The sequence below is a fragment of the Mirounga angustirostris genome, unplaced genomic scaffold (genome assembly GCF_029215605.1).
Source record: "Mirounga angustirostris isolate CCGP_5_RB_7025 unplaced genomic scaffold, mMirAng1.0.hap1 SCAF_15, whole genome shotgun sequence".
Classification (NCBI taxonomy): domain Eukaryota; kingdom Metazoa; phylum Chordata; class Mammalia; order Carnivora; family Phocidae; genus Mirounga; species Mirounga angustirostris.
Genome location: NW_026991723.1, coordinates 51102736 through 51119266, shown reverse-complemented (window position 1 = coordinate 51119266; position 16531 = coordinate 51102736). Strand labels below are relative to the sequence as shown.

Here is a 16531-nt window from a genome sequence, read left to right as displayed (position 1 = left end):
CAGGGCAAGAGTAGGAGGCCATCCAACTGAGAAATGATGGTGGCTTGTACCATTGGGTAGCAATGGAGATGGCGAGAAGAGATAGTTTTCTAGATCTTTTTTAAAGATAGAACAGATAGAATTTGCTGAAGGATTGACCATGGAGTTCAGGGGAAGAGGAATCAGACTCTTCTGTACTTTGTGGCCTGAAAAGCTAGAAGAATGGAGGGTCATTTACTAAAGTGAAAATGTTGTCAGAAGATACTCAGTAATAAAACTTGTTTTATTTTTAGTGAGCTGGCCTCTTTCTAGTAGAAACATACTTTTTTAACCTTTCTTTGTTTATATAGGTTCCTTTTAACCATTATTTTCTTTTGGGCCACTTTGCAGTGGAGTAACATTGTAAAATCTTTTAATAAAATTTTCATTTAACCAAATACATATTCTGTTTTATGTATAAATTTTAAAGTTAAATTTTTTTAATCTAAATGGCTTTGAATTTTACTCTGCTATTCTACCTTTGATTCTTAAATGTTCTATTTTAAGGTACTAGAGAAGGACAGACTCGCCTAATCAGAGATGGGGAGAAAGTCGAAGCCTATCAGTGGAGTGTTAGTGAAGGGAGGTGGATAAAAATTGGTGATGTTGTTGGCTCATCTGGTGCTAATCAGCAAACATCTGGAAAAGTCTTATATGAAGGGAAAGTATGTCAACTTCTACTTTCTAATTACCATTATCTTAAAGCATTAGACAAAGGTTTTCTTTTCCCTTTTCCCCATGCTAATAAAATTTTCTTTGGTGTTTGACATTTAAAAATTCGTTTCTATGGAGAGGATTTCCTCTTTTCCCTGCCTGGAAATTGATTTGTAAAAAAGTTCTTTCCATGTAGGGGAGCTGCATTTAATAGATTAGCCACTGTTTGTCTTTGGGTACTTACCATACATAAACTGTTCCCAACCATTTTGGATTAGGAGCTTCTGTGCCACCTTTCACCTAATGCTTTGTGCCTCACTATATTTAACTTGACAAGATATGAGGGCCCCTACAGAGCAGTGCTTATAATGCCAGCATGTTTTGCTGAGTGGGGCATGGTAACAGCTAATACTTTTGGCCTTGAGATCAACCAATTAGAAACCCTCCTTTGGCCTTAATTGTGTAGTTGTAATACATCCCCTGCCTCCACCCCTAGTGAAACGCTGATCTTGCAGCACATGTAGGTGGTTGCTATCAATCATCATATTCCAAGTGGAAGATTTTAACATTGCATTTTGGAGAAAGTTTAAGTGTTATAATAATTATTTTAAAAAGGACATATAACATCTGTGATATATATGTCATTAATATGAACAGATAAGTTAGTAATCATTTGTCTCCTTTTTGTATTCCTATTGAAGGAATTTGATTATGTTTTCTCAATTGATGTCAATGAAGGTGGACCATCATATAAATTGCCATATAACGTCAGTGATGATCCCTGGTTAACTGCATACAACTTCTTACAAAAGAATGATTTGAATCCCATGTTTTTGGATCAGGTGGCTAAATTTATTATTGATAACACAAAAGGTCAAATGTTAGGACTTGGGAATACCAGTTTTTCAGATCCTTTTACAGGTAAGTTAGGAAAGTCTTCTGTACTTTCAACAATGTTGGTTGTTTTTTTTTTTTTTTTTTTTTGCTTTTGATGTGTTTAAACATCCATTATGATTAGCTGTTTAAATAAAAACCAAGATCTAAGATCTATAGCAGGTTTTTACTTTAAATTCATATAGTAATTCTGTATTTATAGAACAATTATATGTTGTTCCTTTTCAAGATTTTATTTATCATTTATTTTAGAGAGAGAGACTGTGCACATGCGGGGGGGGTGAGGGGCAAAGAAAGAGGAAGACAAAGAATCTCAAGCAGACTCCATGCTGAGCCTGATGTGGGGCTCTGTCTCACAACCCATGAGAGCATGACCTGAGCTGAAATCAAGAGTTGGATGCTTAACTGACTAAACCACCCAGGTGCCCCTTTTCCCTTTCAAAAATACAGCCACACTGTAAACTAAATCACGAAAATTTAATTTAGTCATATGAAATGAAAAGAAACTCAGAAGTTCCTTTATATAGTTACTCCTTTTTAAAAATATGTGTTTTGGTGAATTTTAGTAAACAGATTCTTTTCACATGAGGCTAAATTGGTTAGTTGGGCATCAAATCTAGGATTGAACTATGGGTAGTTTGAGTTTACATGTGCTTTGTATTCCACATTTTTAAGTCAATTGTTTATAACATATAGTGTCTAAAATGTTCTAAATGGGGATTTGAGGAGAGGCAGGGAAGGGCAAAAAAAAAAAAAATGTTATAAATGGTATTAGGTTCTCAGACCAGTCCATAGATTATAATCCTAGTAGTATTAGTCTGAGTCCTTTTTCCTAGGAAATGGATTATAATACTAGTTGTACTAGCCTGAGTTTTGGGTCCTGGGAACTGAGGCCATGGTACAGGAGGAAATAAAATGCTTCCTTTTTTCTCAGGTACAGGGCCAGCTCTAAATAAAATTCTGAAATTAGCACCTTATTGTTAATATTTTCCTGTTGTCATTTCTCACAGCATTTTCATGTGCTAGTGCTCTTCCTTGTTTTACAAGGATTCCATATCCCTTCCCGTCTTCCTCCCTCACAGATACTTCATGCTCCTAACTAAATTATCTCTTCTTTCTCTATTTCAAAATTCCATTGCTCATTCACCTAGTAAAGCTAATGTCACCTGCATGTTGACTTAAACAGAATTATCAGACTGACTCACTACTGAGTATAAATGATGTAACCCCTCCCAATAGTTGCACTTGACAGAAAAAAAAAATGGATTTATTATCTGGGTATTCTGTTGATAGAATTTCAGACAGTACAGAAGAGTGAACACATGATCATAGTATTGTGTCAGCTGTTTTGTGGAGCAGAAGACAGATGTTAGAGCAGCTGGCTCCATCTGGAAATCTTAGCTCTGGCTTTTTTTTTGCTCTTCTGAATCTCTAACTTTATAAGCATCCTTTTGTGTGTACTTTTTACATATGTCTTATTGTAGACACCTCTGATTATTTCCCTAGAGGTACTAACAAAACATATACTCACACACACTCACACACACCACACATTTGTAAAAGTATAAATGGAAATCTCTTTCCTTTGTGGCACTCATCGCCTTTGAAAAATTCTCTTCTCCAGTAGGTTGTAAGCTTCAGTGGATACAAGCAATCTTGTTCCCTGCTGGATCCCCAGCACTGCACGCACTATTTGACACATGAGTTAATGAACTCAGGGGTTCTCTAAAAGATTAACATTTGATGCCTGTGGTTCTGATAGCAACAGCAGGAATTCTAGTGAATTTGTATAGCAGCAGGAACTGATTACATGTGTATATTATTTAGGTCAGAGACCACCTGTAATATCTCCTTTTATATTTGAATTTTTAGTTATTTTAATATTTAAAGGCAGTGGCTAACACCTAATAAAGTGCTAAAGTTGAGAAAATGAAACCTAGAGAATCACTGAAATTTTAGTTTCTTAGTAGTCTTTCGTACTATAAGATGTTGACTAATTTCTGTTATACTGTCATGTGACAGCTTTGCTCTTCTATTTTTTTCTCCAAGCTTAGAGTCTCCTAATGTAAGCATTGTGCTGTTTATGAAATTCAAAATTTTGGCATACTTCAGCTTTTTCTTTGTTTGCATGCATAGGTGGTGGTCGGTATGTTCCGGGGTCTTCATCAGGATCTTCTAATACACTGCCTGCAGCAGATCCTTTTACAGGTGGGATGCAGTTTTGATAAATACAGCTTTCTTCACTTAATGTGTAGCATTTTGCATTATATGGCTTTACATTTTGGAGACATCATCTAATAATTAATAATTCCCTTATCTATATTCCAATTTTGATGGATCTCCTTTTCTTTAACTTCTAATTTTTGCTTTTTCCTGGAGTATTTTGTAGTTTTTCTCATGACTTTTAAATAGCATATTATTAGAACTCATCGTTTTCTCCAGTGGTCCTTCCTGCAAGGAGAGCAAGAGTCATTAAGGGCATAGTTTTTAGAGTCAGATAGACCTTGGTTCAAAATCTGGCTCTACCACTTACTTGCTATGAGAAGTTGGCAAGTTGCTTAACCTGTCTGAGCCTAATTTTTTTATCTGTGAAATTAGATAATAGGGGAACCCACCAACCAAGACACAGCATGAGTGCTATTACTGGCGAGATTCTACTGATCACAAGCAAAGGAGCCATGTGAGTCGTTGATATTGGATGAAGCGGTGCAGTCAAGAAGTCTGTTTAAGCATATTTTGCCTTAGCATGGAAGGACACAGTCCACCCAGGATTAGTCTTCTAATCTATGTTATTAATGGCCTTCGTGAAGCCCTGGAAGTGTTGGTGTATCTCTTCACAATGACTTTATTTACCAAGGTATGCATGCCTCAGCATCAACACTACTGGGAAAAAATTGCCAAGCTTGGACTTTAATGCAGCTGAAGAAGTCTCTGTTTTCAGAGTAGCCTTTGATGTATTTTATGATGCTTTTGTTGGATCATCAGCCAGAGTTCCCGGACAATATACCCAGTTTGGGAAAAGATTCTTGGCACTTAATGGTATCCACTGGCCTTGCCAACATAGATTCCTGTCTAAACCATAGATTGGATCAACACACAACCTTCAGTCACTATCATGAAGTTGTGAATTGCTCTCAGTGAGCTTCTTCTCTCCTGTGAATGAATTGGTGGCCCAGATGCCCCATAGCTGTACCCCGTGCATTGGTAACCAGTATGCTACAATCACCATCTATCAAGATCCAGCTAAATGTTGTGATGGCACAATGGCTATTAAGGAAACCCTTGATGACATAATGCAATTTAATAAGGTAGTAAGGATCTGAAGAGTAGATAAGAGGTGATGGCTTATTCAGACATAGTGATGCCCTGAAACTTAGAACAGCGTAGTTCACAGATCTCATTAGCAGCTTTTTCTTGGAACAGAAGGAAGCTTCAAGCATACCATCAAAATCAAGAGAACTCCTGGGGCCGTCTGTCTCACTGTTGCACAATGTCAGTAACTCCGAAGATTCAGTGATTATGGAGATATGCAAGATAGCATACTAGGATAACAACCACACTATTATAAAAAATAGATAACCGCACCTACATATTGAGATGTTATGAAAATTAAATGGTATAGTACATGTGAAGTTTAGCAAAATGCCTGGACTAATGTGAGCCCTCAATATATTTTAGTATATATTCCCCCAATTTTACCAGTAGCACTGGGGCAAAGAGTTTTTCCCGTTCACCTTACAGCTTAAGGTCAATCTTAATTCTCTTTCTTTTTCCTTATTTATGTGCTTCTCAAACTTCTAATGTTAATTAGAATCATCTGGGATGCTTGTTTAATTCATAAGGTCCTTCCCACAGAGATAATTCTGATACACTAGGTCGGTGAGGAGGTAAAAATTACTCATGCCCTGATCTCTCACCCATGGATTCTGATTAAATGTTCTTTGTTGTTTGTTTTGCCGTTAGGTAACTTTAAAAGCTCCCTATAAGTTTCTAAAGAGAAGCCAATTTGGAGAACCACTAGGCTGTTATGGGTGGGCCTAGGAATCTGCATATTGAACAGGTGACTCTCACGTGGTTGAGAACCACATTTAGAAAAGTGTAGGATGTACTTTGCCTTTATAATTAATGCCTTGGGCAAGTTATCCAGCCTTCTTCTAAAATAGTAATAATAATGGTATCTAATTGATACTTCAATGAGTATATAATATAAGATGCTTAGCATGCAGGGCACCTGGGTGGTGCAGTCAGTTAAACAGCCGGCTCTTGGTTTCAGCTCAGGTCATGACCTCAGGGTCATGAGATTGAGCCCAACCTTGGGCTCTGCCCCCAGCAGAGTCTGCTTGGGTTTCTCTCTCCCTCTCCTTTGCCCCTTCCCCCGGCACGCTTGCGTGCACGCACACACACGCGCACACACACACTCTCTCTCTCTCCCTTTCTCTCTCATACAAATAATAAATCTTTTTTAAAAAGATGCTTAGCATGCTACCTAGCATATTAGTAAAAACTCAACAAAGCCTCTTATTCTGTGTTCTTCGTTATTTTAATTTATTTATATCTACAGTTTGGGGTTTTTTTTCTTTTGTATAGTTTGCTTTTTCTGTATGTGTTACACCGGTTATACCAATGCCTAGATATTAAATTCAGAGGGGCTGGAAAAGTAGCTCATCTTTCTTCTTCCCACAAAGGCTGATCAGGACTCTGAACATCTCCAAATCCTGCTGATTCTTTCTCTACACTGGTTTTTCATGTTCCTTTCTTTCCATTTTCAATGAGACATCCACAAGTAGGATCTCAAATGTGAGACAGAGCTATTATCATTAGCATCCCTAAATCTTACCTAGTCTCTTTTTTGCTTATGTATTAGCTGATCCTCTCTATTTCAGTAGAATAGTGTTCACATTTATTTTTTTTGATTGTTTTTAATTTTTTAACGTTTTCTTTTTATGTACTCTCTGTACCCATTGTGGGACTTGAACTTACAACCCTAAGATCAAGAATCTAATGCTCTACCAACTGTGCCAGCTAGGCACCCTGTGTTTACATTTCATTATGGGAATCTTTTAATTTCTTCTCTCCAATTCACTAATGCTTTTTCAATTCATTAGCATCTGTAATTATAATGTATAAGGCATCTAATGTTTATTTTGTAATCTGAGAATTACTTTTAAGACTAACATTTATCACCAACTATATGCCAGGTACTATTCTAAATGAATTTATAGCCCATTTATTATGTATATAAATATGCCATGCTGAAGTGTGACTCATAATGAAAATAAGTTATTCTATGTAGAGAGGAGCATTTTGAACTTTAACTTGCAGTTACCTTTGCTTACTAGATGTGTTATTACATTTTAGGTGGTGGTCGTTATGTGCCAGGGTCTGCCAGTATGGGAACTACCATGGCTGGAGTTGATCCATTTACAGGTACACACTTTTCCACTTTTCATTTCTTTTTCTTCTTCTTTTTCTTCTTCTTCTTCTTCTTCTTTTTTTACATTTTTAAAATTCATTGAAACTTTTATTTAATGAAAGATTGAGAAAACTGGTATCTTTTTCTTGCTAGAGAACTTTTCATGTAGTAGATTAAGACCAAACTTCTTGACCTGGCTTTTATTTTTATTTTTTTTAAAGATATTATTTATTTATTTGACAGAGAGAGACACAGCAAGAGAGGGAACACAAGCAGGGGGAGTGGGAGAGGGAGAAGCAGGCCCCCCGCCGAGCAGGGAGCCTGATGCAGGACTTGATCCCAGCGCCCTGGGATCATGACCAGAGCTGAAGGTAGACGCTTAATGACTGAGCCACCCAGGTACCCCTTGACCTGGCTTTTAGAATGTTCTCAGAATTTTTCATACTGCATATGGGACTCATGTAGGAAACTTAAAAAAACCTCATCTCCAGAGAAGCCCACTGAGTCTATTACTGCTCTGGTTTGAGGCCTTGGCAAGTGTAGTTTTCGTAATCTTCCAATGTGATTCTAATGTGTAGCCAGGATTGAAAACTGCTATTCTGTCATAGCTCTGGTTTACTCACTACCCTTATGAAAACTGAGTTTTTTTGCATCTCTCCTTTGTTCATTCTTAATGTATTGAGAATGTTATTCAGGGACGCTTGGGTGGCTCAGTTGGTTAAGCGTCTGCCTTTGGCTCATGTCATGATCCTGGGGTCCTGGGATTGAGTCCTGCATCGGGCTCCTTGCTCAGCGGGGAGCCTGCTTCTCTTTGTGCCTCTGCCACTCCCCCCTGCTTACGTTCTCTCTCTCTCTCTGTCAAAATAAAAACCTTAAAAAAGAGAGAATGTTATTTACTATGCTACATGTTCTGTTTAAGAGGACCCAGAAAAAAAATTGCTTTTGTGATTTAGGCCTATGCTATCTGGCCTTCTCCTGACCAATTAATTTTTCTTTTTTATTCTTAGTATCTTGCCTAGACTCTGACACATCTTACTTGTTCATCAGTGTTGAATATAGGCAGACATGCTTCCCTCTGTATTGACTATTAATAAAATGCAGAACTAAATTTGTGGTTCACCTCTTGCCATATGTTTTCCCCGACTTGTTATTTTCTACAAGAGACTAATATATGTGGGACATATATGTTCTTGACCATAATAAAATATATACTTAACGAATCAGCACTCTACTTAAGAACTAACTTGGTATGTGATGATTTTTGTAAGCTATTTTTTCACTGCAAAAGTAACATTGACTGGTGGTATTGAAGTATAACACAATGATTAAGATTGAGGACTCTGGAGTGAGAATGCTTAGATTCAAATCTCTGTTCCACTACTTTTTACGTGTTTTGCCTTGAGCCAGTTATTCTGTTTCTGTGCCTCTACTTTTCTCATTTGTAAAGTTGAAGTAATGTCTACCTCATGGAGTTAAGAGCTTAAAATTACAAAATGTATATAAAGCACTTTATACAGAATAAATACTTAGTAATTGTTAGCTGTACCTGTTGTATTAGAAAAGGGTCTAAAGTTAACTGTGCTTCCTGTCATTTTTTAGAAGTTATAGTTTTTAACAGTTTGGTGTGTATACTGGGCCTTATATACCTTAGTCAAACTTATTGTCATCTCTTACTTAGACAAATGAAGTAATATCCTCCAAATTGGTCTCTCCATGGTCCATACTGCAGCCAGCGATCATTTTACAGTAGAACTTTGTTTATACTCCTCCCCTGATTAAAATCCTTTAATGGTTTCCCATTGAATATTTTTTCTTGGCTTGTATCACCTTCCTCTCTGCCTTTTTTCTGCCCAGCCATACCGGCCAGTGTCAGTTTCTTGAGCGTCCCATGCTATTTTCTACCTCAGGAGTTTGGTAGATGCTGTTCTGTTTTAGAATACTTGAGCCCTTTGCTTTGTTATTTTTATTTATTTATTTATTTTTAAAGATTTTATTTATTTATTTGAGAGAGAGAGAATGAGAGACAGAGAGCATGAGAGGGAGGAAGGTCAGAGGGAGAAGCAGACTCCCTGCCGAGCAGGGAGCCCGATGCGGGACTCGATCCCGGGACTCCAGGATCATGACCTGAGCCGAAGGCAGTCGCTTAACCAACTGAGCCACCCAGGCGCCCCTTTGCTTTGTTATTTAGATCACAAATTATTGTTTGGCTTTTTCCTCCATTTTCTTTTTTTATTTAATTTTGTAATATAGTATTTATTAAATGAAATTTCCTGGATGTTCACATATGCCCTTTGCTGGATCACCTACTCTATGATAAGCTCGCATTGCACCCTATATTTTTCTTTCTTGTTTTACTTAATTGTTTGGATGGTATTTGATTTGCATTCTCCTTACCACAACTAGACTGTAATGACCAGGACTTTAGGCAATGTCTTTTAGCTCATCTTTGATCATATCAATAAATATTTATGCTTTATAAGCAATTAAAATTAATTTTGTGTATTTATCTCATAACTTAATCTTTACCTACCTTATTCCTGTTTCTGATATATTCAGAAAATCAAAACGTTTTATATGTATTTTTGCGAAATACCTTAATTTTTGCATTGGAACAAAAATAAATTAAGATTTGGCAGGCGAGAATTCTACCACTGAACCACCAATGCTAAATTAAGATTTGGAATGCAGGTAAAATACAAATTAGGTTTAAATTATACTTTAATTGACTTTAGTCACTATGTATTGTGCTAAATTTTCATCCTGTGCCAGTTTTTTTTTGACACACTGCATTTTGGTTACTATAATAGGGACTTAGGAAATAAAAATGTATAAAAGACTAGGACCCTTTCCCTTCAGGAACCTACATCTTGGGGGGATTTATTGAAATGATGGAGATCATATGGCCTTAGTCTTTCTCTGACTGACTTACTTCACTTAGCATAATACATTGTCTCATTCCATCCACATCATTGCAAATGGCAAGATTTCATTCTTTTTTATGGCTGACTAATATTCCAGTGTGTGTGTGTGTTTGTATACACACCACGTGTTCCTTATGATTTCACTCATAATGTGGAATTTAAGAAACAAATGAGCAAAGGGGAAAAAGAGAGAGAGTCAAACCAAGAAACACTCTTAACCATAGAGAACAAACTGATGGTTACCAGAGGCGAGGTGGGTGAGCGGATGGGTTAAACAGGTGACGGGGATTAAGGAATGTATTGTGATGAGCACCAGGTGATGTATGGAAGTGATGAATCACTGTATTGTACACCTGAAACTAATATTATACTTTATGTTAACTAACTGGAATTTGAATAAAACTTATAAAAATAAACTAAATGATGGAGAAAATGACAATGCCTACTATATCATTTGGAATAAGCAGTAAAAGACATGAGAAGAAAGAGACAATATGCCTTAAGATGGGAATGGAAGGTTTCATAATTGTTATGTACTCTCTGATCTTTTAAAACTTTGTAAATTAGGTTGAATCTTAGAAGTATGAGAGATGTAGAGAATATGAAATGGAAAGGCTTTTGTTTTACATTTAAGCTCCCAGTCCAAAAACTAAAATTTATTGTAGTTACATATCTAAATAATTGTTAAAACAAAGTCATACAATTAGAAAAATCTCAGTTTTGTCTACTCCTTATGATTTTCATCATCTTCTGTTCTGTAAATAGGGAATAGTGCCTACCGATCAGCTGCATCTAAGACAGTGAATATTTATTTCCCTAAAAAAGAGGCTGTTACTTTTGACCAGGCAAACCCTACACAAATATTAGGTAAGTGCATTTTAATTATACAGTTTTCTCACATATCCATAGACTCTTTGCAGTGCACTCAAGACTGTTTCTCCTCCTCACATGAGCTAGGAACTGGGTGCTTACATGATAGAGACTTCTGTTGTGGGATTACACAACTGCGTCGACTACAAATACACAGTCTGATAATGGACGCTTAATACTTTCAAGAAGCCTTATACAAATATAAGGTAAATGCTTTATGATGATTTTAATGAAAAAAAAAAAACCTAAAAGGGAAAAATAGAAATCCCCTAAGATCTTAATGTTTTCAGGAAAAAAAATAATGAAAACGAATGAGTAAAGCATTTAAACAATAAAAGTTTTCTCTTAAAAAAATTAGTGGCCCTTAGAAATAATAATAAAAGGCTGTTCAAATTGTCCATTAAAAATGAAACTGCTCAGTTGACTTTGAATGCTTTTTCTGTTAACTTTTTTCTCTGAAAACAAAATGATAGGTGTTTTTTGGACAGAGAATCCTAGCTCTGTTTGCCACTACTACTTCATGAGAATTGAGATATGATAACATATACACCTCAATATAAAACGGGGGGGGTTGTCAGAATTAACCTTTATGCCATATTTATAAAAATCATTGGTAAGGGGCGCCTAGGTGGCTCAGTCGGTTAACCTTCTGACTCTTGGTTTTGGCTTAGGCCATGATCTCAGGGTTATGAGATAGAGCCTCATGTCGGGCTCCACACTTAGCAGGGAGTCTGCTTGAGATTCTCTCTCTCCCCCAACCCCCGGTCTCTTACTCTGTCTCTAAAATAAGTAAATCTTTAACAAAAAATTGTTTCATGAAAACATGAAACATTCATGTTTCGTGAATATGGTAACAAAAGGCAGTATTTCCATTAAATATGTTTTTAAAGTAATGTGATGTCAAATGTGCATATGGAAATAAATCAATAAATTAAATATTATAAATAGACATTTAACTCTTCGGTTAATTCATTAACAGTCATATAAGTTGACATAAGTTGGCTAAAAGTTGTTATAAATTTTTTCTTTGAGAAAATAGAAGATTGACCTATACTTGCGTATAATGACATGATATTGCTTTGAAAACCAAAATGATTACAAGTATGATCTACTTTAAAACTTACTTGAAGCAGAAAGTTTCATAAGATCTTAGAAAATAACAGGTAAAATAAAAATCATCACAGTAGCCTTTCTTTTTCTCTACTGTGCTCAACTAAAAACATTCACAGGCCTTATTCTTAATTTATGGTCTTTGATAATTGCCATGAAAAGTCTTACCTTCCCCATGGTGTATGGTGGAATACTCTTATTGAAAATTTTGACATTTTTATATCATATTTGGCTAATTACAGTTAGAGAATTTTGAAAGTTTGAGTTTGGGTTCTAGGTAAACTGAAGGAACTTAATGGAACTGCACCTGAAGAGAAAAAGTTAACTGAGGATGACTTGATACTTCTTGAAAAGATACTGTCTCTCATATGTAATAGTTCTTCAGAAAAACCCACAGCCCAGCAACTTCAGATTTTGTGGAAAGCTATTAACTGGCCTGAAGGTATGGAAACAGTCTTTAAAATGTAATTAGAAAGCAGTAAGCATATCTTTTCATTTCTGTCAGTATTACTGGTGTTTCTAGATTGAGTAAAAGTTACCCTGGGTAATTGTAATTCATAGTCTTGATTTGGTCACATGCCTTATGAGAATCTGAAGGGAATGTAATGATCCTCATACATATACCATTTCATATGCCATTTTATAGCATTTGTGGATCCCCTGCAAACCACCCAAGAACGTTTTGTGACCTATTAACCCCAGGCTACAACCATTTGGTATAATTATTTTTTTAACTCACTTAATTCCTTTTAAATTCCAAAAGTGTCCTCTCCCTTATTACTTTTTCATGCTATTGATTAGAGAAGAAAAATCATTTGTCCTGCTTAATATCCCATATTGTGAATTTGGCAGATCACTTAATGTGTTCCACTATCTCTATAGTTCCTGCTAAACATAATTAGATTTTTTTTTTAGATGAATACGCTTTATAAACAATGCTGCATACTACCTTTATATCACAGGGCACATAATTTCTGGATTCTTTACTTTTAGTGATGCTAAGATTATAGAGTGGGTTCATTCAGATGGTGTCTGCCCAATCCTTTGAATGTAAAGCCCTCCACCAACCTGTAAGCATCCTATTAGCATTTGTCAACTGGAATTCTATTAAAAAAGCTTTCCCTCTTGGGGCACCTGGGTGGCTCAATCAGTTAAGCACCTGACTCTTGATTTTGGCTCAGGTCATGATCTCAGAGTTGTGAGATCTAGCCCTGAACTGGCCTCTGCACTAGGCGTAGAGTGTGCTTAAGATTTTCTCCTTCCTTCCCTTACCCGACTCCCAGTCACACGTATGTGCGTGCGCTCTCAAAAAAAAAAGGAATACTTTAAAAAAAAGAAGCTTTTCCTCTTCAACTCTCTGGTCTTATAGGAACTCTCTGGTCTTACAGGATTTTTAAAAGCAAGGTCCCCATCCCATTCATTCCACTAGGATTTATTGAATACTCAGTATGTATCAAGCTAGATAATAACCCATTTAAATTATCTTTAAAGCGTACATGATCCTGTAAAAATAAATCCAGTCTCTATAAATATGAAAAATTAATTAACAAAAGTTTTAGAAAGATACATATTTTGTAAAGCAGGCAAATGGTTTTTAACATTTTCTGAAATGGTCGTGTGTTAATGAAATAAGATTCTTAAAACTGAGTAATAGTCATAGGAATTTTCTGGGTTTTTATAAACATTAATGAATTTTTCTTTTTAATAGATATTGTTTTTCCTGCACTTGACATTCTTCGGTTATCAATTAAACATCCCAGTGTGAATGAGAACTTCTGCAATGAAAAGGAAGGGGCTCAGTTCAGCAGTCATCTTATCAGTCTTCTGAACCCTAAAGGAAAGCCAGCAAACCAGCTGCTTGCTCTGAGGACTTTTTGTAATTGTTTTGTTGGCCAGGCAGGACAAAAGCTCATGATGTCCCAGAGGGAATCACTAATGTCTCATGCAATAGAACTGAAATCAGGGAGCAATAAGAACATTCACATTGCTCTGGCTACACTGACCCTGAACTATTCTGTTTGTTTTCATAAAGACCATAACATTGAAGGGAAAGCTCAATGCTTATCAGTAATTAGCACAGTCTTGGAAGTTGTACAAGACCTAGAAGCCACTTTTAGACTCCTTGTGGCTCTTGGGACACTTATCAGTGATGATTTAAATGCTGTACAGTTAGCCAAGTCTTTAGGTGTTGATTCTCAAATAAAAAAGTATGCCTCAGTATCAGAACCAGCTAAAGTAAGTGAATGCTGTAGACTTATCCTAAATTTACTGTAACAATGGGAACGGGGCTGAGATTTTAAATTGATTAGTGTTTTTTTCTCACGTTTTACATGACTGATTACAGATGGTTAAAAAAAAAAGGCTGTGGATTAAGTAAAATTTCAGATCTTGTAAAGTGGGGGGTAAGAGGAGGTAAAGAAGAAATAAAATTTTTGCACTGATGAACTGTGAGATTTTCCTGTGTGATGTGGGTAAGTTTTCAGGAGTTCAGGAACAAGAATAAGCTAAAATCAACAACACAGATGCTACAGTGGCATAATGTTCATACCTTTGCCACATAAGATAAGAATGTTTATTTATAGAATCTGCTTCTACTACTTAATACCCTAAACTGTTACTTGTCAGTGGTTGTCTTTTATTTAACTTCTGCTCTACTCATTTTCATTGCTGATTCTTTCAACAGCACTGATACATTTCAAGGTCTTATTTTAGCATAAGTACTTTAGAATTTTCAAAAATTAAGTTTGTTATAAATTATTCCATATATCAAAAAGATATAATTTCTTCATTTAAGTTACTTGTAAATAGAAATTATGTTTGATGGCTTATTTTTAGATGAAGGAAAAGCAACTTACTAAGCTGCATTAGGTTGTTACCAGTTCAGACAGATGAGACCCCAAATTAACTCCAGGCTTATGATCCATTTTCTTTTGTCTCTCCCTATTTGAGGTAACTTCATTATTCATTCTAGTTTTGATATTAGTTTATTTTTGGTCATTTCCATTGTCTCAAAGGGAATTTGAAATGTGGTGAATTTTATCAAGCAACTGTGCAAGCAATAACAATGTTATTGGCAAGTCCAGAGCCTTTCATGTAAAAGTAGTATTTTTGAGCTTCTAACATGATCCAGGCACTATGCTAACCACTTTGATATTTAATTTCCAAAACCCCTTAGATGAAGAGTGATGGTGTCTCTATTTTCAGAAGTAAGTATAATGGGAGGAATCATGATAGGAGAAAAAAAGAAAAGTGCATACCATACTATACTTTCTAAACTTTTTTTTTTTCTTTTGAAGATTTTATTTATTTATCTGAGAGAGAGAATGGGAGACAGTGAGCATGAGAGGGGGAGGATCAGAGGGAGAAGCAGACTCCCTGCTGAGCAGGGAGCCCGATGTGGGACTTGATCCCGTGACTCCAGGATCATGACCTGAGCCGAAGGCAGTTGCTTAACCAACTGAGCCACCCAGGCGCCCCCATACTATACTTTCTAGAGAGGCATCACAAATTTGTCTCTGAACATCCTAGCAATTAACACAAAGGAGGAACCAGCACTTTAATTACGTAATTTAATGTGTTTACAAGAACTTGAGTTTCTTAAGAGAAGCAGAACTATTCCTATTTTTAAAAGTGGGAAAGATCTTTTCACAAAGAGGACTTTGCCTAAGATAGCAGCATTCTCAACATTTATGGTATACAGAACCATCAATTTACTGGCTTAATGACAAATTGCAAAGAACAGTTCTTCCCCCAATAAGGGAGGAAGGATTTTTGATCATCTGGATTCAAGGAAAAATTTGGAATATCAAAAAAGAATGGGTAAAATATAAATAGGGGGAATGTGTATTTTGCTGAGTATGAAATTGCAACTTTCTGATGTGTACTCAGACTTTAAAAATTCTGTTGTCTGGCTCCATTAGGAACCTTTGCTTTACTCTTTGTTGAATTGGGATTTAGATGGTTAAGTCAAAGTTTTAAATGGCAAAGTTAAGAGTTTAACCCAGGTCAGCCTGGTTCCATTACAATACACTGCTTTCTTGTTAACATGTCCAGTCTAGCATGCAGTTGTAAGTACAAACAATTTATCTACAATATTTTGAAATACTAGGTAGAAACTTTGAATGATGGGAGGACATTAAGAACGTGAGTTCACTCTTCAAAATGTAAGGGGTGGCAAATTGTAAACACTGTTTGCTTCGTATAGTGTACAAGTCTTTACAACAACTTTTAGAATATCAGTATTTCATGTTTATTGAAGAAAAAATACAAAATACAATTTATCTAAAGAAAAAAGATAATCCCACTTGAAAAATAAGTGTTATATGATGGTTTTGTGATATTTTAAAGTCTTTTTCAGTTAAACTTTTTTCCATGGTTCCCTTAATATTTTTTTGTGAATATGAAAACATACATTCATTGAATAAAACACACACATCAAATAAAAATTGCCTGTAATCCCACTACCCAGAGAGAACCATTCTTAACGTCTTGTGGCATATTAGTAGGTGTGTAAATGTGTTGTTTTTGTCTTAAAAGACTGTGGGATACACATTGCACAATAACCTGGTTTTTAAGCTTGCCATTATATTAATATGCATACCTCCACCTTAATAAATATAGTACATTATATGGATCTATCCATTTCCTATTA

The 16531-nt window shown here is 35.9% G+C and overlaps 1 protein-coding gene across 5 annotated transcripts in view; it reads left to right on the top strand.

Moving 5' to 3' along the window:
- The window catches only part of PLAA (phospholipase A2 activating protein), a 39733-nt gene extending 23970 nt beyond the window's left edge, over positions 1 to 15763 (top strand). For 2 of the 5 annotated variants that reach the window (XM_045882496.3, XM_045882498.3), the window contains 7 exons: positions 526 to 683; positions 1374 to 1593; positions 3703 to 3774; positions 6925 to 6993; positions 10666 to 10767; positions 12158 to 12322; positions 13589 to 15763. In XM_045882496.3, coding sequence (XP_045738452.1) covers positions 526 to 683; positions 1374 to 1593; positions 3703 to 3774; positions 6925 to 6993; positions 10666 to 10767; positions 12158 to 12322; positions 13589 to 14154 — 1352 coding nt within the window. In that variant the 3' untranslated portion in view covers positions 14155 to 15763. The remainder of the gene's footprint in view (positions 1 to 525; positions 684 to 1373; positions 1594 to 3702; positions 3775 to 6924; positions 6994 to 10665; positions 10768 to 12157; positions 12323 to 13588) is intronic. The other 3 variants (XM_064580014.1, XM_064580015.1, XM_064580016.1) reach the window with 3 other exon arrangements.
- The last annotated feature ends 768 nt before the right edge of the window (positions 15764 to 16531 follow it).